General features: G+C 39.3%; 1 protein-coding gene across 2 annotated transcripts in view; it reads left to right on the forward strand.

Annotated features, from left to right (window-relative positions):
- LOC147711182 (neutral ceramidase-like) overlaps positions 1-21,808 on the forward strand; it is a 379,859-nt gene that overhangs the window by 169,224 nt on the left and 188,827 nt on the right. For both annotated transcript variants that reach the window (XM_086921969.1, XM_086921970.1), the window contains 3 exons: positions 1,559-1,686; positions 6,318-6,395; positions 9,194-9,314. In XM_086921969.1, the coding sequence (XP_086778095.1) occupies positions 1,559-1,686; positions 6,318-6,395; positions 9,194-9,314 (327 nt within the window). The remainder of the gene's footprint in view (positions 1-1,558; positions 1,687-6,317; positions 6,396-9,193; positions 9,315-21,808) is intronic.

Consider the following 21,808-nt stretch of genomic DNA (forward strand, 5'->3'; position numbering starts at 1 on the left):
TTCCTTTCACGTCAGTCACGATTTCTTAATCACCTCTCATTTAGAATCCTGTCACATTATTTAAACACCGTACCGATATAATTTTGTTCACTACCCCTATGGTGTATCTACTATCATCTTTTCACACACCGTGGTCCCGTATACTAATAACTCCCTATTTTCCCTAACACACCTCCAGTGCATGCGAATGCTCACCGTTCACTCTTTACTCGCGAGCCCTATACTACGTTTCCAACACTCGTTTTCTTCTTCTTCTTTCAGCGCTCCTTGAAAAAGGGCGTTTAGCCCGAAATGCATCGGAGCTACGTGCTAAAACCAGTGATTGCTTTGGATTACAAATGAAACTTTATTGATATGAATACAATATCATGAAAAGACAAAAAAACATAATCTAAATGGAAATAAAACAATTAATCTGGAAATAGTGGAATCATTGTTTATGAACCACCCCGGAGTGCCTCCTTGGGATGTACCCGCATTATATATGCGAACACTACTTCTCTTTATATTAGCAAATGTCATCATAACCTTAAAGGGTCCTCTTAACTTTAATTACGGACTGTTATTCTATACATGCAATGTGCTGCAAATATCAGTACCTTTACGCGTTATTTATACAGATTTGCCTGCTTACTTTTAAAGTTCCACACTCTTTCCAATTTGAATTTTAAAATGGCGGCCTTCAGCAGGCAATAACATCAAGCCTTGATCAGCGAAGAGTGGCTTAAGAAACAAACAGCCATCTATATATATATATTCATGCTGCAGTCAGAAGAAACACTATATATTGAGCCAAAACCTAGAACATCAGTGATGTCAAAGTTATACATGTGTTAATTCTCCTTAGAATTTCTTTTGGTCTATAACCTTTTGCTGCCACATGATGCACTTTATTTAAAATACGATCCCGATGAAAGTTGCTATTGTACGGTATTTTTCCAAATTGTATATGTATTTAACTTGATTTACTTGTTGCTGTAAAGGTTTTTGGAATTCTGTATTTCGTTATAATGATGAACATTCTTACCTACACTTTGCTTATTCTGTGCCATTGCTTGCCTTCTTCGTGCAGAAATTCTTCTTTGCTACCTAAGGGAGATCTTGGAACTGGTTTTGAAGGATTTCGATACCTCTAGGATGGACTGACTAGTACATAAACTGTTGTTGTGATATAGTTACAACTGCTTTTTTACAATGAATCATTCCTTTTTTAACTGACTGAAGGTATTTTACTATAAATTATCATATTGTCTTCTTTTGTATTTTTTCCTATCTACTGTGGAAATGAACTGTGCTTGTTAATATGCTTATTATGCAATAATTGTGTGTATTCTTTATGTAGACCTCATTGGACATCCACATTCGTAATAAATGTATTGAATTTAATTGAATTGTGTTGTTAATGTGTAATTCAAATGTTGTTAAATATGGCTACAGTGTTAAGTTAATGTGTATTGTGCATTTAGAGCCTTTGTAGAAGGGTTGTCTTCATTGATAAAACATGTTGCTTTCATTAGTCTTTTGTTGAAGTATTTCATGTGCTACCTTTGGTTTTTAGAGTATTGATCGAGCACACCAGAATATGAAAGCAGGAAAAATACTTATCAGCAAAGGACAAGTGGAAAATAGCCAGCTCAACAGAAGTCCCTTTTCCTATTTGGAAAATCCACAGGAGGAGAGAGACAAGTAAGGAAGAAAACCAAGTACATTGGCCAAGATGAGGTTTGACAGCATTTATGCAATTGTACATGAGGTGGCCTGAAAGAAGTACAATTCAGAAAATATTTTTCCCCCAAAAGTGTTATTATTTGGAGGGGTGTACATGACACTCACTAACCACTTTCATGGGCATCTGTACTATGAAAAGGAGATTGGCTTTTTCAGTTTTGAACTTAGGACTTGAAACATCCCTCCTTGTACAAAGTAGACGTAAACTTCAAGCCATTCATGGGGGCTGGGGGAGTTTTCCTCCTTAAGAAATGTTTGGACAAGGTGGGACCCAACAGTAGAACGGTCCAACGATACTCGCAAAGGGTAACTATTGCAGAAGCGTGTTTTAAGGCATATGAAACAAATATTTCAACATGTTTCAAGGCATGCTAATCAAGTGAGTCTTCTCAGTGGGAGCTGGTGATCTTTTAAAGCGATCAAATGTAAATAGACGCTTCACATTTGACCATGTGTGCAGTAAATTTGATTTAGGCTGGGATTTCACCCTAGTGAAAATATTGAATATATAGGCCGTATTTCACACTTTAACGGTGGAGAGTCATCACCCGAGAAAAATTGGTACTACAGATGGAAACATTGGAGCATGCTATGTGATTTCCATATAAATTGTCTAAATCGTCATTGCTTAGATGCAATTTGACATAATCTCCCATCTTACTGAAAATGTTATATAGCACACTTCTTAACATTAACCTTATGTCTTCTTTCATTCCCATCCTGTACCTTTAAAAGGAAATGATTTGTCTCATAATATGACTAAAAATATCTACTTGGAGAAGACTGGGTGGTAAAAAAGAAGCTACCCAAATTTCATAATTTCAGTCAGTAAATAGAGTCTCTGTCCCTCAGGTTAGATTGAACTCACAGACCAAGACACTAGAGCTTCCGTTCAGGTTGCAGGTTTAGAATGGAGACCTATCTGTAAGAGGTTATCCCATTCTTATGGGTTGTAGTCTCAGACCCCAGTAGTGATGATAATGTCATAAAAAGCTTCATCACCAGTGATGATCTTGAAATGTACCACGTCATAATAGAAAATACCTCTGACACCAAAGAAATAACATCTGCAACAATTATTCCACAATTCACTATGAATTATCACTTAAATATCCACATAAAATGTGATTTATTCTCAAACATTTGGGTGAATATTTATAAAAAATTTGTTCTGGGTTTTAGTCACAAAAGTGATGGAAACCTGCATAAACTGTTGTTCTGGGCTTTACTTTCTAGCGCAAAACTTTATTTGCGCTGGAATGTAACCCCAAAGTAAGGCAAAGTAGCGCTAACCCAGCTGTTTATTGCTTTGCATCAAGGGGTGTTTCCATGCAGCCATCCATGGGTTCCGACGCAAAGCTATCTCTATTAAAAATGGTGAGCAGGGTTTGCACCAGAAAATAATTCCTCTTTGAGGGCAGCACCAAATAGGAGAAATGTTTTAGTTTCTAACATTTTCAAACTATGTCTATGCACAGTATTTTGTAAAGCAAGGGTACTCTTCCTATACAAAACTTATGCTAGAAATCACACACATACGCACCCTTCTACCAATAGAGCGGAAATTATATGCTATGAAACAAACTGGAATGCTTCTCATGCCCAAGACTTGACAAGCATGACCGCTTTGTGAAATGGTAGCCAAATTGTCAGTCATGCCCAGAATACATTAAGAAGAGCCTGTGTCTCTATAATGCTTATATAAACTGAGCCTCGCTTTTTCTTACCTGATGGCCTGTGTAAACATTTAATCGCAACTGCTGTGTGCATTCTAATATTATTTATGAACGTTTTTATATGTTTTTTTTTTAAACGGTTCTTGAAAATGAATTTTGCTGCTTTTACTTTTTTTATATGAAAATTGTAAAGGTTTTAATTAACCCCCCAAAAATATTACTTACTTACCTATAATGCTTAAAAGGAAATTAATATGCCAGGCATAACTTCTTCATATCAGGGGCATTGTAATGTATAAACAAGGGGCAACTACTTTATGTCAGAGGAACTATAAAGCCTAGAATGCCCACTGTATTCCAAAGCTGAGTCTTTACACCAGGGCCACCTCGAGAGATGGCATATTGACTAGAAAGCAAACAATATCCTAGGAGAACCACTTTACAACAGTGCCACCATAATGACAGGAATGGCCATAATATGCAAAGGAGGGTCACCTTATGTGGTGAGGGCACCAGATGCCAGGAAAGGCGACCACACAATGCCTACAGTGGTGGGAGTATCTGAAATATCCTAAAAGATTCGTGATCTCCAGGTAACACACATTGTGGCATGATGGTCCTATTGACATTGCTACTAAACTGGAAGACTGTAGTAACAAGTGACATGCAAAAGAAAACAATTAACAATGTCTATGATTAGGTTGATGAAAAGAGCGCTGTCACTTTTAGGTGGGTGAGCATCAACTTTGTATTTAGCTTGAAGCAAAGGTTGTAACCCTAAGATTTGCTAAAGATTAAAGTTGCTTGCTGCACAGTAAATGCAGGTCGCAAAAACCCAGTGGGGGCAGTAGCTGATAGAAGATGGGCTGTGTGGGCCAGGCAAGTGACTCTAGGGACTAGTGAAGTAAGACTAAAAGCATCCAAGAGCTTCAATGTAAGGATCTCAAAAAGTGTGGATAAAATGGCTAGCAGTAAGGCTTTGAGGATTGTTGAGGGTTTCCACAGAGAGGGTAACGGTCGGCTGAGGTCCTTTCTGGACTGGACTGTCAGTTACCTCTGAGCGGCAGCAGATGGATTCTCTGAGGCTATAAAACCAGCTGATGGTCTTAGAGAGCTGGGTAAGGAGGCTCTAGGGGCCAGGAGAGGATGTTTTAAGGTTTCTGTGGGCCAGTTGATGGGCTTTGACAATCAGCATAAGGCATCTGAATGTTTTCAGGGATTAGTGGAGGGCTTCGATTGATTGCTGAACATTTAAGAGTCCACAGAGGGAATTTAAGTCTGGTGGCTACTTGGGTGAGGCTGAGAGTCTGCAGGGCTGCCCGGTCAATGTAGGGTGATTCATGGTGGGCTGATGGCAAGATGTGGTTGTCTGTGTGAAGGTAATGGCCAATAATGGAGATTTGACAGAGTGTGTGCCAGCAAAGGTAGCTGAGTATTGAAAGAATGGGTCTAAGGGACAGGTGCTGGTGATTGAAGACAATTATAAGATCTGGCGTTCTCTGAGGACTGCTCGATGACTGACTGAGGGTGTCTGTGGAAAGGCAGAGAGTTTCTAATGATGGCTGAAGACTAGGATTACCTGGGCACAGGTTTGGGATCTTTAAGGGTCACCTGAAGTTCAGTAAGGACAGGCTGTGGGAGTGTGGGAAGTTCTGGGGAATAAAGGAGTCTCAAGCATCAAATAGCTGCCTTCCACCTACTTACACTGTAGGGGACCTGAGAATCTCGCTGGGAGACCCCGTTTCCATCCTCCCTCTGCCAGGCACAATTAGAGCTGAAGTGCTCAGAGCAGTCCACGGTGCCTAACGCAGACCAATGTAATATTATTGGGTCAGGAGGACCCCGAAGGCAAGCCTCTAGGCTTGTATTTCTGCCCTCTGCACTATACCTGCACTGTACCAGTACCAATGACTGTGCTGTGTATGATCAGTGCACGAGGAAAGGTTGCACAGTTGCTATTACTGCCTGTGCTTTTTTGCACTATTATGCAGAGGATTGTGTCATAAAACATTATGTTTACATCTGTATATATTAGCAAACATGGATGAATAACTCTACAGCACTATGGGCCTGATTCATAAAGTGCCTTCATTCTCGTGGCAGAGGCGCCACAGTCATGGGGGGTGTCTCCGTATTTGGGGCGGAATCACCACAATGAGAATTCTTATTGCAGAGATTCCGCTCTGAGTGCAGAGACTCCCTCGCAACTGCGTCCCTATGTCTGCAGAACTCAAGGTTTGCCATTACCTATTTAAGAAACCTACATCACCTAGGGTTTGGGCTGCACACATTTTCTTCTCTTTTACTAAAAGAGGGCTCAATAAATAGTTTGAAGCAGTAGCGCTGCCATCGAACAGGTGTGGTGGGGCGGGGGGGTTGAAATGGAGAGAGGGGTGGGAGAAAATACAAATATTTTTTAAAAGGCACTTACCTATACCGCTGACCGCCGCCTCTTCTTCCTCCGTCCTCCTTCTAAGAAAGCACACAGCCTCCAGTGGTTCGGAACGCAGACAGGGGCTGCCAGGTTGTGCATGTTCTCTACCCAGGCTGTAATATAGCCTGGGTGGAGAACATGCAGAGTGCGCATGAAGATTTGGCCAGCCCAAAACCATCATGCACTTTAGGTGCTGCCAACACACCTCCCACTGTGACACGGGGATCCCAGCCCACCCACCTGGCTCTAGCTGCCAGCTGAATACAGAGAACAAAATGATAACAACAAATGTATTATCATTTTGTTTTTTGTATTCAGCTTGCAGTTCAATCAGTGGGGCGGCGCTCCTCCGCCTTAGCGGAGGAGCCGCCACTGGTTTGAAGTCTACCTTATACCAGGTATGACTTATTGTACTTAGAGCACCATTTGTACATCATGCATTTATGTGAAAGCTGATTTGCTTCCCTTTAATTTCACAGATACAACGCCAACACTGATAAGGAGATGGTGCTTTTGAAGATGGTGGATTTGAAAAACAATAGCCTAGGAATCATCAGGTACTTTATTTTAAGGTTTAGTCATTTCATTGCATTTTCAGGCGAACTAACAATAAAACCTGAAAACACAATCATAATGACTGAAAATATTCTCAACTACTTGTTTAAAGTGCTTGATATATCTGTTTTTTTTGCTTTGAAGTGCCTTGGATAAAAGGTGTTATTATCCTGTGTAGAAATGTTTATGTATAATTGAAAAAGCGATGAAAGGCTGAGTTCACAGTACTGGAAACAGAACCTGTGACCACCAGACTGCAAACAGACGTCTGTGGAGGGACATTAGTCACCTAAGCTATAACTTTTCAGAATACTGAACCCAGAGTCAATGATCGTGAATGTCATATCAAACAAATTCGTGTGACTTTCTGCAATGTGTGCATAGAATGGTTACACACGCTGCATTATTCACGGATACGCAATGACGAAATGTTCTAATAAAGAAAGATATGTGTATTTAACTATTTCTAAACTAAGTCATGTGGAGTCTCTCAGCATTCAAATATATACTTTCAGATGGACTGGTAAATAGGATGCCATAACCAATGTATTTGCTTGATAAAGTCCCTTGTCAGTGAGCGTGTAGTCACCCTATATACCCTGGACTTCATCTCGTTGTAGATGGTTATACGTTTGGCACTAGTTAGGACTTGCTCAGAGCCAGGGTGGATTGTGACCACAATTCGGTCCGGGCACTCCCCAAAAAGTGGCCCACATTCCTGGATCACACCTGTTCACGAAACAACATTTGGGTAGCCTTATCGGGCTTATTGGAGAGAAATGTTTGATAAATTATGTATTTTAAAGCTCATAGAGCCAGACACATTGGTGAAAACTAGAAGCACTACATTTTGGCAGGGTAGGTGAAGTGAAATAAAGTGGCCCTTGTTTGCCGCCGGAATTTCAGTGCCCTTGCCAGTACGAAAATGAAGAAAAACACCTAAAGCTGGTATTTTCTCCTCTGATCGACATGTACTTTAAATTAGAACAGTAAACGTAAAAAAGCAGTTTAAAATGTGGTCTAAAGCTTCTTCTATGATCTGTGACTGAAAGATAAAACTAAACAAATAAAGAAAAGCCATGTTAAGAAGGAATACAGACTTTTTATTATTGAAAAAGAATCCTCTCCCTTTATTAAGTTCCAGCTTTTGCAGATTCTTGAAAAATTAGCTAACAGAAGGTTATGTTTTTTTACTGTAGTTTTATATAGCGTAAACTCGGCCAAAGGGCGCAATTATATGAGCACCAGTTACATTACAGAAGATCAAATTCATTTTTATTTTAGGCCTTGCACAAGTAAGCCCTTTGCCCAGAATCACAGGATGTTGAGGTGAGGCTGGGACTCAAACCTATTTCCATAGTTCCACATTCGGCAGCTCTTACCCTAACATTACATTATCTAAATGTTCCGCTCTGGGAGAGGTGCCTCACAGCCATGTTTATGCAAACATACCCCCCACCACCCACCAAGGGTTGAAAGACACTGTATCAATCAAGAAGGCCATTTTCACACCCAAGGTGTAACATTCAGTCATGTACATAAATCATACAATGGGCATATGCACATCAGAGTACTGTGCCAGGAGGAATGTTGGCCATCATAAACTGCACACCAAAAAAAAACACCACTCTAGAAATAATATACGTCAGAATCCCTCACTGGGAAATACATTTGGTCTAATGGGACATGAGAAATACTACACCATAAACAGCGGTTTCAAGTCAAATACCGCAGGCGTAATTGCTATCAGAAGAAATATTGGAAAAGCCGGCAGGCCTGTTCTTGACCAGCATGCAAAGTTTTTATATATTTACTGCAGAAATTTTATTTTGCAGACAGATGCAATAGACATAAACGTGCAAAATTAATAAAAAGTAAAAAAAAACAGTATTTTGTTAAATATGCATATGCTTGCAAAGAATGTAAAAAGATTGACTCTTCAAAAAAAAAAGAAGAAAAATGGAATTAAGGCAGAAATTAAAGCAGAAATAGGCCTACAACCCCTGGCACTACTATTTATGTGGATGTGCACATGTGCATAAGAAGATGCTGTTGCTCACACAGAAGAGAACCAATTGCTGAAGCACGCTCATTTGTTGCCCTGTGCTGTCGACTGTGGCAGGTGGATGCAAAATGTAAAGGACATTTGAACAGACCAATGAATGAAGAACGCTTACCAAAAGCCTCTGTATGTATATGTGTATGTATAGATTTTTACTGTGAATTTACAGGAAAACTTTAGGCTATCAAAACAAAAGAAAGCTGTGTCTAGATCAGATCTCAAAATATGCTAGAAGGGTATTATTACTGGCACTAGTTTGATTTAGGTAAATATGTTCCTGAGAAGAAGGTGGAAGATAATATAAAGCACTACACCGAATAGTATGATAGAATGAAACACGCCTCATATCACAATTTTCCCTACTCTTGAGACAGGAGACTTGGATAATTAGGAGGAGCTCTTCAAAAGTTCAGATGGATCTTAATCATCGGAGGAGATATTATATGAATCATTTCATCATGACCATCAAACCGCTCCTCTTTTTTTCTAGGATCCTGTTAGGATTATTCCTGATCATGGAGAAAATATGTTTTTTAAGAATAGTGATGTCAAAAGGCAAAGAAGAACCAAAAGTTTCATCAGAGATCTGCTTGTCTATGCTAGCTCACATTGTGGCATGGAAAAATAAACCAATTTCCTCGAATCTACGAAAACTATTTGATTGAGATCAAAACGTTGTAAAAATAGAAATGTGCCATGTTGAATAAACCTCGTTTCATTCTTGTTTCCTAATATCAGCTGGTTTGCAGTCCACCCTGTAAGCATGAACAACACAAACCACCTTGTGAACAGTGACAACATGGGATATGCATCTTACCTTTTTGAGCAAGAACAGAACAAAGGATTTCTACCGGGACAGGTAAGAGACAAATGTCAGCATTTCAGGGGATAAGAACAGCATGCAACACCCATTCCTATCCCTTTTAACCCCCCCCCCCCCCAAGCCACACATACGCAATGGTGAAGTAGGAGCGAATGTGATGGTGATAATCTTGAATCAGAAGAAGAGAAAGAGGTGGGGGTCAACTTCAAGACTCTTGAGTTTACTGCTAGTAAAAATGCTGTGGTCAAAAACATGAGCATTGTGGCTGTGTCAAAGACACAAAGTGTCCTTGCTCAATTCAAGGATAGCATGCTTTGGTTTATCAAGAGTCCAAGAATGGAGTGGAGTAGAGATGAGATAGCTGAAGGAACTGTTTCAATGAGGACAAATTATAGTTGGCTGTGGATATTATTCCATGGAAAATGATGCCTGAGCTCCAAAGCATGTCTCGCAGGAAAAGTTTAAGGAGTGCAGAGTTGAGAATAGGTATTTTATGCCCACATAGGATAAGAGTGGGCAGTGATTTGACAAACAAGGTGTATTGACAAAACCTGAATACATTTGATGCCCACGAAGAGGTGAAACAGTGCAAGAAGTAAGTGCAGTGGCGGCTTCTTAGCTAAGGTGGAGGAGCATTGCCCCACTGTTCACGGAGCAGTGTAAAAGAAAATAAGAAAATTATAATAGCTGAAGTTCTTATTTTATTTTTAGTATCCTCACAGGTGGGGCGTGGCTTGACTCCCCTGACGTTGGGGAGGAGGAGTGGTTGCTGCACTCTAAAGTGTGCATGACGCTTTGGCTGGCCGGCTTGGGCTGGCCAAAGTGTCATATGCACTTTGCATGTTCTCCTCCCAGGCTGCATTACAGCCTGGGTTGAGAACATGCCCAGCCCCAGTCTGAGGGCCAAAACACAGGGCTCTGACCAATCACAACGCTGCATTGAAGAGTTGTGATTTGGCTCCCTGTGATTATGAAAGAGGCTGGGCTGGGCCCCCCTCTCTGATAAGCTCTGTTTTAGTTTATTTATTATTATTAGGCTTGTACTCCCATCTACCCCTTGAGTTCATTTGATAGTAACTCATGAAATAGTGTTTTTTTTAATTGTTTATAGGCTAATTTAACTTGCCCACCTCCTGTTTAGCACCCCCTTTTCTCCTTAGGCATTACTTATTATCGTATTATTATTTAAGAATGTCTAGCCCGATTCCCAACTCTCTTCCTAATTGTGTGAGTGTATCCATCCTCGGCCCTCTTGATACAATTTTTACTAGAGCTACTAAAGATATTGATAGAGAGCTAGCTCTAGCTGAAAGGAGGGCCGAGCGTCGCCTCTCAATTGAGCTCCTTAAGAGACAGGCTCCTCCTAATCACGAGAAGGTTGCTATAAGCACTTCGGTACTTGATAGCACGTATGTTGAGGCTGATGCGGAATTGTTTAACACAGATAACATTCCCTTAATTTTTCAAGATAGCCCGCCATTATTGGAAGACTTGGATGCAGCTGTGGAGGGTCAAAGTAACTTGCCCACGGTCGCATCCAATAATGTTATAGATCTTAATACCCCTTCACCTTTGGATGCTCTTCCCCATCCTATTAGTAACATCTTACCTCCACCCCTGAAGATCCAAACTGAGGTAGGCACGCTGCTTGATCCTCAATCTACTACTAAACCAAGCAGAGCGCGTGACAATCAAATGAGCCAAGAGAGCAGAGGAGCGGTATGCTCTCCAGTTAGGAAAAGAAGGAGGAAGGGAGGGAAAAATAAAAGTGGGCCTGGCAATCAGTGGAAGCCACCACGGGTAGCTGTCCCCAAAGAAACTCCATCAGATGTAGCAGGGAAAGAGCTAATAGTGGGGAAAGAAATAATAACAGAGAAACTTGTTATGGATCATAAATCTACTCTTAATGATGGGCTTCTTGAGGCTGTTGAAAGTCTTCTAAAGGCTCTTATTTTCCCTCTAGTTGAAAGGCTTAAAAGGCTGGATAAAAAACTGGATCGCCTTTTACCAGAGTTCATTACACCAGAGAACTCAAATCCAATTACTCCAGCTATTCCAATTGAAAATAATACTATAAGTAAACAATCTGAAAGCAATCAATGTAGGCAACATACTCCCACTGTGAAACCGAATAACGTGCCTGCTAATAAGAATCCTATCACACTAGTAGGCACATCAGCTACAACAGTTATGAAAACCACAAGTAAAGAAAAGACTCGTCCAGTGGTTCCGAAGCCCGTTCATACCAATAGATTACCCTCTACCCAAGTAAATTCCTCTAATAGAGGTAAATCTAATTATAAAAACACAGTAGATTTGCCCCCGGACTCATCCAATTTTGTTATTATTTTAACAGGCGTTCCTGTTGTCCCAGAGGGAAATGTGGAATCAAATATTAGTCTAAAAAATAAAGTCATTCATTGGTTATGTTTGAATAGACCATTACCTTTACACTTGAATGGAGACATTGTCTCAGTTAGAAGGTGTTATTGGGTGGGCATACGCCTTAAAGACATAGAGGGTGATTTGATCATTGTTAACTTTCGGGATCATAGGGTGGTCACTTATATTAGTGACTGGTTTCTGGGTAATAGTGATGGAGGAGTGTCAACTCGAAATCTGACATACTTTTACCCGGAAAAAATGATGTTCTCCTCGATTAAACCTCGGAGGATACATGGCTTAGATTTCCCCTATCATCGGAAACAATTTATGAACCAGCCTATCCCCACCCATCTTAACAGAAATGTTAACTTTTTCCCTCCGCAAAATCACCCTAATATGTACTCTAATTCAAATAACCACTTCCCTATAAATCCTAAGGATTTTTGGAATATCCCTCTATCAAATATGTTCCATCCGTTAACTCCTATGGATTTAAATGACTGACTGAATCTAACCCTCCAACAAAAAATATCAGCTCGGGACAAAATGTTTACATCTTCTTCTTTGGTTGAGGGTGTTATGCCTGCGCCAGTGTCCCACCATGATTCTACCCTGTGGGATGATATGATGACAACAACTAATAATATCATAAATGATGTAGAGGACCCTTGGGCTAGTGATATACTCCAAAACCGCTGTGAACAACATAATGATTCTGTAGTTTATGGTAGGGATGGAGAGGATTTCATTCAAGGGAATACGGGATCCATGTATAAATTAAATCTTAATCTTGACTTAGATCAGTGGTGTGGAGACAACCCTTGTACATTCAGAGATATAAATACTCTCGATGTTGATGTGGTAACAAATGGTATAGAAAATAGAGTAAATGGGTGTGATTTAGCTCATCTTATAGAGAAACCACTGCAGGGAAATGAAGGTAATCGGGTGGAGGTTAGCTGTTTTCGTTTAATTTCTTGGAATATAGCCGACCTTGGGCGAAGACTGTCTGGTTAGACTATATTGAATCTTTTGATATTGCCTGCTTCCAGGAGACATGGAGTACTGTGGATCAGAGTTTGGATGGGTTTCAAATGTTTAATGTTTGTGCAACACCATCGCAAGCAGGGAGAGCCAAGGGTGGGCTTATGACAGCTATCTCTGTAAAGCATAACTTAAGTCATGTGAGCCGAGTGGTGGAATCACCTTGGTACCAATTACTTATGATCAAGGACTTATTTCCGGTAACCCTTCTTCTTATAAATTGGTATTATAATATATTTGATCCCCATGTAACCGTAGTTATTGATAACTTACAGGAAGAGATTGTTAAGGTGACAAACAGGGTCTTCCCTCTTTTTATTATATGGTTAGGTGATTTTAATTGTGAGCTATGTAAGTTCACTGGATCTAGGGTATGTGGTCTGATGGATTTAACCGACCAACCTATGGCTCATTTTACTCATTCCAAACAAGGGGAGGCTCTAAATAGTATTGTCATGAATAATGATCTATGTATCTTGGATATGTCTAGCTTATCTGGTGCATTGAATATACCCACTTTCCAAGGTACAGGGGGCAGAATGAGTGTAATGGATTTTGACATGGTATCTAAGGGTTTCTCTCATTTTCTGAAAGACTTTAAAATTGAGGCAAACCCAGCTAGTGACCATAACCCCCTAACCTTGAGTTTTAACCTGGCTCTCGAGAAGAACCAGTTTGTGGAACAACCCATAGTATATAGCCAAAATCAGGGCGTTACATTAAGGTGGGACAAAGTACATGTGAGGCAACTGGAAGTGGATGTTTTTAAGGATAATAAGGATAAGATAGAAATTTGTCTGACACCTATATCTGATCCAAACCACATAATTAAGAATTTTGAATTGTTACTGGGAAACGTTGCTTCACACCTTGTAAAGACGGGGGGAGGAAACAAGACCGTGGGCTGAAATGGTTTGATGCGGAATGTTCTTCTGCCCAAACACATTTAACAAAGGCAATACGCCGAGACCCACGTGATAGAGAACTGGTTAGATCAGCTAGGAAAAGATATAATGAGGCACTCAGCAAGAGGAAAAATGATTTACAGACCAAAGCATGGGAAGACTTGGAAAAAGCGGTTGATGTAAGGGATAATAGGCTCTTTTGGGAGGTAATAAACAGGCCTTTTTTTAAATCAGGGGAAGATAATACTATTCGAGTGCACATACCTGAAGACTCCTGGGTAGCTCACTATAGTAAAATCTTTAACCCAAATGAGAAATTTCTGACTGCTACCACGGGTGAGGGTGATTATAATTTTAATATAGAGTCAGCAAAGTCACTTAGTGATTCATTAACGCTTTCAGAGGTAAAGTTAGCTTTGACCAAGGGGGCTGCTCTAAAGGCCCCAGGCCCTGATGCAGTACCCTTGGATCTTTTTAAACATAATTTGGAGGTCTGGTCCCCATTACTTTTGAATGTTTTTAAGGCAATAACGCTGGGGTCCATTCCGACCTCTTGGAAAGAGGCAGTTGTGGTACCTATTTTTAAGAAGGGTGATAAGTCTGACCCACGCTGCTATAGGCCAATATCACTAATAGACGCGTCATGTAAGTTAATGGGTAGGGTGATATTGGCTCGCCTTGAAACATGGGCAGAGTCAGCGGGGGTTATTGTAGAATCCCAATATGGTTTTAGAAGAGGGAAAGGAACCACTGAGCAGTGTTTGAATCTAGCACTGATCATAGGCAAGTACATGGGTGCCAAGAATAGTTCTATCCATTTGGCATTCATGGACTTGTCCAGTGCTTTCGACACGGTATGTAGGGGCAAATTGTGGTGGATGATGGAGTCTATGGGGTTTGAGGAGCCTTTGGTTACTCTGCTCCGCAGGCTTCACGCTGCCACAACGGTGAGAATTAGATATGGCCCTGGGGGAGAGAAAACTAGACCTATATTATCTACCGAAGGTGTCCGCCAGGGATGTATTCTAGCCCCCTTTTTATTTCTGGTTTATACGAACGGACTAGAAAGTTTCTTGCTAGAAACTGGTGCTGATTTTCCTCAGATCAATGGCAAAAGAATTCCAATGTTGTCATATGCAGATGACACTGTCCTAATGACCCTTACCCCCAATGGTTCACAGTCAAAATATCGAATTTTTAATTTCGACTTACACTTATATCGAGTTGCTAATATCGATGGGACAGAATATCGATGTCCAGAATATCGATGGCCAGAATATCGACCCTAAGGTAAGTAATATCGAAATTACTTATATCGATAGCATATATATCGATGTAAGTAATTTCGATTTACTAATATGTGTTAGAAATTTTAGTTAAGTATTTAAATTAATTGTTATAATATGTGTTTAATATGTTTCTATAAATAAAAAATATATAAAAGTAAATAATATGTTTTACTACCAGAGCGGGTTGTGGGTTTTTAGGGGAATAGGGTGGGAAGTAATTTATTTGTAATTAAATAATTATTTTTTAATGAATAATTTATTTTGCAATTACATATTAATTGGCAATGAATTATTTTAATTGATTAATTGATTAATTAATTGATAACTTATGTATATTTTTAAGTAAATTATATGTTTTACTACTGGAGCGGGTTGTGGGTTTATTGGGGAATAGGGTGGGAAGTAATTTATTTGTAATTAAATAATTATTTTTTAATGATTAATTTATTTTGCAATTAAATATTAATTGGCAATGAATTATTTTAATTGATTAATTGATTAATTAATTGATAATTTATGTATATTTTTAAGTAAATTATATGTTTTACTACTGGAGCGGGTTGTGGGTTTATAGGGGAATAGGGTGGGAAGTAATTTATTTGTAATTAAATAATTATTTTTTAATGATTAATTTATTTTGCTATTAAATATTAATTGGCAATGAATTATTTTAATTGATTAATTGAATAATTAATTGATAATTTATGTATATTTTTAACTAAATTATATGTTTTACTACTGGAGCGGGTTGTGGGTTTATAGGGGAATAGGGTGGGAAGTAATTTATTTGTAATATTAATTAATTTTGGGTAAAGGGGTATTTTTAGGGTTCAGGGTCAGTTTTCAGTTTTTGGGTAAAGGGGTATTTTTAGGGTTTCGGGTCAGTTACCGGTTTTTGGGTAAAGGGGTATTTTTAGGGTTCAGGGTCAGTTTTCAGTTTTTGGGTAAAGGGGTATTTCTTAGGGTTCAGGGTCAGTTTTCATTTTTTGGGTAAAGGGGTATTTTTAGGGTTCAGGGTCAGTTTTTAGTTTTTGGGTAAAGGGGTATTTTTAGGGTTCAGGGTCAGTTTTCAGTTTTTGGGTAAAGGGGTATTTTTAGGGTTCAGGGTCAGTTTTCAGATTTTGGGTAAAGGGGTATTTTTAGGGTTCAGGGTCAGTTTTCAGTTTTTGGGTAAAGGGGTATTTTTTAGGTTCAGGGTCAGTTTTCAGTTCTTGGGTAAAGGGGTATTTTTTGAGTTCAGGGTCAGTTTTCAGTTTTTGGGTAAAGGGGTATTTTTAGGGTTCAGGGTCAGTTTTAGGTTTTTGGGTAAAGGGGTATTCTTAGGGTTCAGGGTCAGTTTTCCCTACTGTTGCACCCACTGGAGTGGGAATAGTAATTATTTTTAAGTAAGTATATATTATATATGAATTTTACTTTTTTTTTTATTAAATATGTATTATTAATTTTTTTTACCATTATTACATATATTTAAATATGTTTAAGTAATTAATAAGTATTATTTACAGTATTTTTTATGTTATTTTAAATCCAAAAAATATCGATATATTTGACAACGATATTTTTAACATCGATATTATTTTTTCGATATTTTGGTACTTACCATGTTGTACATAGGGCGTCGATATTTTTGCTATCGATATAATTACGCCGATATTTGTGTAGGTCGAAATTCTGTCTGTCGAAATTCTGTCATAGATTCACTCCCAATAGCATGCAGATCTGCCTGAATGCCTTTGATATGTTTATGGGAAACTTAGATCTTGGGGTCAATTTTACTAAATCTTTTGCCATGATTTGCGGTCCGAAAAGTGTTAAAATCCGCAAGTACATGGTGAGGGATTCAAATATAGAGAAAGTTGATAACTTTAATTACTTGGGAAACATTTTTAATAAAAAATTGAACTGGGAACCTCTGATATCAGCCCGGGTTCAAAAGGTTACACAATCAATTGAAGCTCTTTTTCGTTTTGCTAGTAAATTAGGACAACGGCGTATAGCAGAAATAATATCTTTGTATAAAGCTAAATGTGTCTCTGCTATGACTTATGGTGCTGGTGTCTGGGGGACACAAAATTGTGAAAAGCTACAGATTATGGAGAATAAATTTATAAAACGTCTCCTATCTGTCCCATCGAGCACATCAAACATTTTCTGCCATGGGGAGGTTGGTATTGAGTTTGCAAGTGACATTATAAACGTAGCTCCATTAGTATTATGGTCTAAAGTTTGGCAGTCTGAGGAACTGAAATTGACAAAAGACATCCTACAAGATTGCCTTAAACTTGAGTACTATAGGGAAATTCCATGGCTTCGATACTTCAGAGATACCCTTTATAAGATTGAGTTAGGCAACATGTTTATAAACCCTGGCATGATCAATAAGGATGCTAAGTTAACTATCAAAAACGCCTATAGTTCTAAATTGGGCTCCTTAAGGAACAGTGGATATGTATCACGTGTCCGGGGCAAACGAGTGCGACCCTTTTATTTATCATATATTATGAATACGCAATGGCGTTTCTAATTGACAAGGTTTCGCCTTAGTACTCTACACTTCCTTTTTGCCTTTCCAAAGCAGGGTGGGGTGGAGTGAGAAGCTACCTTGTTGCCCCTGTAATAATAAGGTCTTGCAAAACACCCTGCACCTTATTCTTTTTTGTACTTTGTATAAGGTCCCAAGAAACACTTTTATTAGACCATTACTATTATCCTTTGGGTCGTGCTATTATAAAGAAGGATATGAATATCTGTTATCTTTGTCAACTGCAAACATCTGTAATGCTGTACTGAGTTTTATTAGATCAGCTCTTGTGATTAGAAGTCGATATTGAATGTTTATGAAAATCAGAATTATGTAAATATGTACAGTGGTTTTATTGTAGCTGGTGTTTTATATTGATGTATACTTTTATGATTTCTTTGTGAAATCGAAATAAAGTTATGGAAATGAAATGAAAATGATTTGCTCAGGGGAGCCTGGATGCTTACCAATCACAACACCACATTGCAGCATTGTGATTGGCTGTGGGGAGCCTGGGTGCTTCCTGGAAGAAACACGCCGTGGGAGAGACAGAAGATAGACGTGGCAAGATAAGGTGAGTATCCTACCGGCCGCCACTCAGTAAGTGGAGACACATGCCACACAATTCAGCTCTCAGTACAATGCTATGGCTTATGGTGTCCATAGCTCTGAATAAGTAACATAAACAGCAATATGTCAATGTTGAAGTCAATGAAATAGAGGATGATGTCAATCACAGTGCGATGGACGGATGAAAGTCAGGTTACAGAAGATTTAGGATAGGGTGCTTCCAAAATAGAACATAGTTTGAAAGGGACCTGACACTGCAAGGCTTTAACACATGCAAATGGAGCAATGTACTCAGAGGTTTAGGGTCAAATAAAGGGCTTTTTCAGTTGTGTTTCATCCGGAAAAGATTTGTGTCTTATTATTTTAACTCGGGTAATAAAGTACTGGTTAACATTGGTGAATTTCTTTGGCCTAACTGGTGGATCTGTGCTAAAGGGAAGAATTGATATATCGTCTAGCTTCCCTCAGTAGTAATGTTTTGCTTTCAACATTCGACTCAAATATGGTTTGTTGGTAGTAGTGTGTCTTTGCTCACTTATGTTTGTGTGCTCTACTGGGCTGTGTCTTGCAAATTGTGGTTTTGCAATTTTTGGGATTTGCATATAGGGTTGCTACTTTGTGACTTTGTCTTTTCTTGGTATTACGCTCTTGAATATAACACATGCTAACTGCTCTGGTTTTTATTTTTTCTATGGGCAACACTGTGTGTTACTTTGAGTGTTTTGGTAAATTTACTTTAATATATCAAGGATTTCTGTGGATGTCCTGTATGTACATTTATGAGTTACTGTTGTAGTGTGTCAAATGGAAAGACAGTCTATGAGTGCATTGTTGTTAGAGATGTCCATTACATGTGTTTATTTGGAAGATGGTGGCATGATAGCTTGCACAACTTTTGCAAGTGGATCTTGGTATGTTTGGGAGGTCAGTTCTGACATGACTTGGTCAAGTGTGTTAGCTCTGGAATATGTGGGGGCAGTTATGTGTGAGGTTACGGCAGTGAGTCAATGCTGTTTGTGAAGGGGTCTTCCCTGCTTTGTTGTTGGGAAATGCTGAGGGACTGAAATCTCTGAAATAGGTGGTGTGAGGATTCATGATGTTAACAGCTGATTTGATGTTGGAGAATTCTGTAATGGAATTTCTGGTGTAGACCATATAAATCATGATAGTGGAAAGGAATGTGATAGAAAACATGCCAGTACTTCTGCTAAAAATGAATACATTATTACATGATTACTCTTTCTCCAGATGGTACTAGAAGAAGTTATTTAGTACTCATTGTTTATATTAATGCTAATAATTCTTGACGACCTCTTCATCCAAATTTGGTGGAATCTATTATGTCTAGCAGATAAAGATGTCAGCTGTGATTTGTTATGGAAGGAACACAAAAGAAAGCACAGTTTGAGTGGGTGTTATTTACCATCTACATGTTAGCCCAAACCAGATATGGCCGTACTGTGGCAACTACTTCAAAAGAGACAGACCAGAGGTCATGTAAGACTAGCTGCTCTGTGATTTAAGTATCATATTTTTGGGAGATATTTAATATTATTTCACTCCAGCTTTGTTGATCAGGTTATCAGAAATTGAATGAAATCATATAATAAACATCTACCAAAATTATTTAGAGATATCTGAAGAATACAAAATATATTTTCTTGCCATACACCCGCAAGCGTTATGTTTGTTAAATATAATTGAGAGGTCTTATGGATCAGTGCATTTCTAAACATTACAATATAAGTACAATACAAAATATTTTGTGCGGGGAATATAAAATATAGACATATTAAATGTGTGCAGCAGAGGGGTGGCATTTTCAAGCTTTTCCTAAAATTTTACAGGCTACTTCAATTGTTTTGTAAATCAAGTATGGGAAGGTAGGTGGCAGCACTGATTATATTAGTATTTAAGGGGCTGTGAAGGCTGGTTGAATACTAGTTGACCCAACATCCCTGTCTGTGGTCACTGCTGTGAATAGAGGTGAGTGGTGGTATTGTTTGATGGAGGGAAGAACAAGCAGTGGTAGCGTTTTATAGAGTCATTGCAGCCTTGGAGCACTCAGTCTACCTCTGTCATGAGAAGAGTCTTCCTTGCAGCTGTATTGCTTTGTGTTTCCTCTAACAGTGGTAAATATAAAAATTAGAGAGGGCCTGCCTAAACAGAGAAAGGGATGGTTGTAGATTGGTTCTTCTGCAATCTGTCCGCATGTAGCATGTTCCTGTCCACAATAAAGTATTAGAAACCAGATTCAGAAGTGATTTTGGTCCTGATTCACAAAGAAATTATGAAATCAGCATCTCAAGATTTAGGATCTACTATTTGTGATTTTCTCATTTTGGCAATTCACAAACGTTTTCCAGGTGATGGTTTAAAACCCTAAAAGGTGTATGCCAATTTTACCTTGTTTTAGGTAGTGAGCACAAGCACTTAGCAATGGTTAGCAGTCGTAAAGTACACCGAGTCCTAAGAGCAACAAAAACTAATTGAGCAATACAGGAGGGGAGAAGGCAAAAAGCCTGGAGGAAGATCACCCTAAGGCTGACAAGTTTAACATGTGCCCCACAGTTGAATGTGGGTAGAACATCTCAAACCCTGGGAGTTCTCATCACTAAGGCGGTAGTACCTTGACAGACAGATCATCATTCATGTGGTCTGACCTAGGGTGGTGTTCAACTGTGAAGTTAATTCCCTGTAGGGAGATGGACCACCTGAACAGTTTGGGAATCTCACCTCTTATTTGCATGAGCCATCTGAGGGTCCTGTGGTCTGTTTGAGCTCAGAAGTGAGCCCAAAACAGGTATGGTCTCAGCTCCTTTAGTGCCCAGATCACAGCAAAAACTTCTCTCGCAATAGCACTCCACCTCTGTTCCCTGGGAGGTAACCTAATACTGATGAAGGCTACAGATTAGTCTAGAACATGCTCATCTAACTATGCCCCTATGCCATGCTCTAAAGCACCAGTCTGCACTAAACATACCTGGAACACATCAGAGGCCTTGTGTACAGGTGCTGTACACAAGGCTGTCCAGATCACCTATTCGGGCTGCTTCCTGGAAGTCAGCTCAGTCAATGGGGCAACTATGGTGCCATACCCCTTGACAAACCTCCTATAATATCCAATGAGGTCCATTATGTGCATCACTTCTTTCTGAGTTTTGATGGCTCTGTTAAATAGTTCCCACTAGAAAAGTTAGGACTGCATGTTGAGATAACAGGATGTCAAAATGCAGGGAATAAATCCATCTACACCATCAAAGACTGCTGTCTCAATTCCTAGCTACCTCACAGTGCTGCACCTGAACCCCCTAACCTTCCTGGTGTGACAGGTAATTTCAGCCACCTCGAACATTACACTTTGATCCTCAAGGAAGATGTGGAAACAGATATTATCCCTTTTTAGTGTTTACTCATGCATGCCCATGGTAAACATAAGAAAGATACGAACAAGGTGTTCAATACATTTATTTTAAATACTTGTAATCTTACATAGGAAGAGTGAGCTGCGATTATTAGGCAGATAAAACAAAGCAATGTAACTGGGATTATGAACATGGTGAAAAGAATATAGAGTTCAACCATGGCAGTCTAATTTCCATATATCTCTATCACTACCCTTACTCTGAGGGCCTAGCAGGTGTACCCTTTGCCTGATCTCTTAGGTCAGCCTGAGACCCCATACCTGGATTACCTGGAGTAAGATTGGCAATCCCTCTCTGCAGTATCAGGATGGAAGACTAGCATTAGTAGAGCTGTGTGTCAAACACAGCCTTCGTTTAATGACCGTTGTGGCTGGAGTGCCCCTTTGACCCA

Source organism: Lissotriton vulgaris, chromosome 5 (genome assembly GCF_964263255.1).
Source record: "Lissotriton vulgaris chromosome 5, aLisVul1.2, whole genome shotgun sequence".
Taxonomy (NCBI): domain Eukaryota; kingdom Metazoa; phylum Chordata; class Amphibia; order Caudata; family Salamandridae; genus Lissotriton; species Lissotriton vulgaris.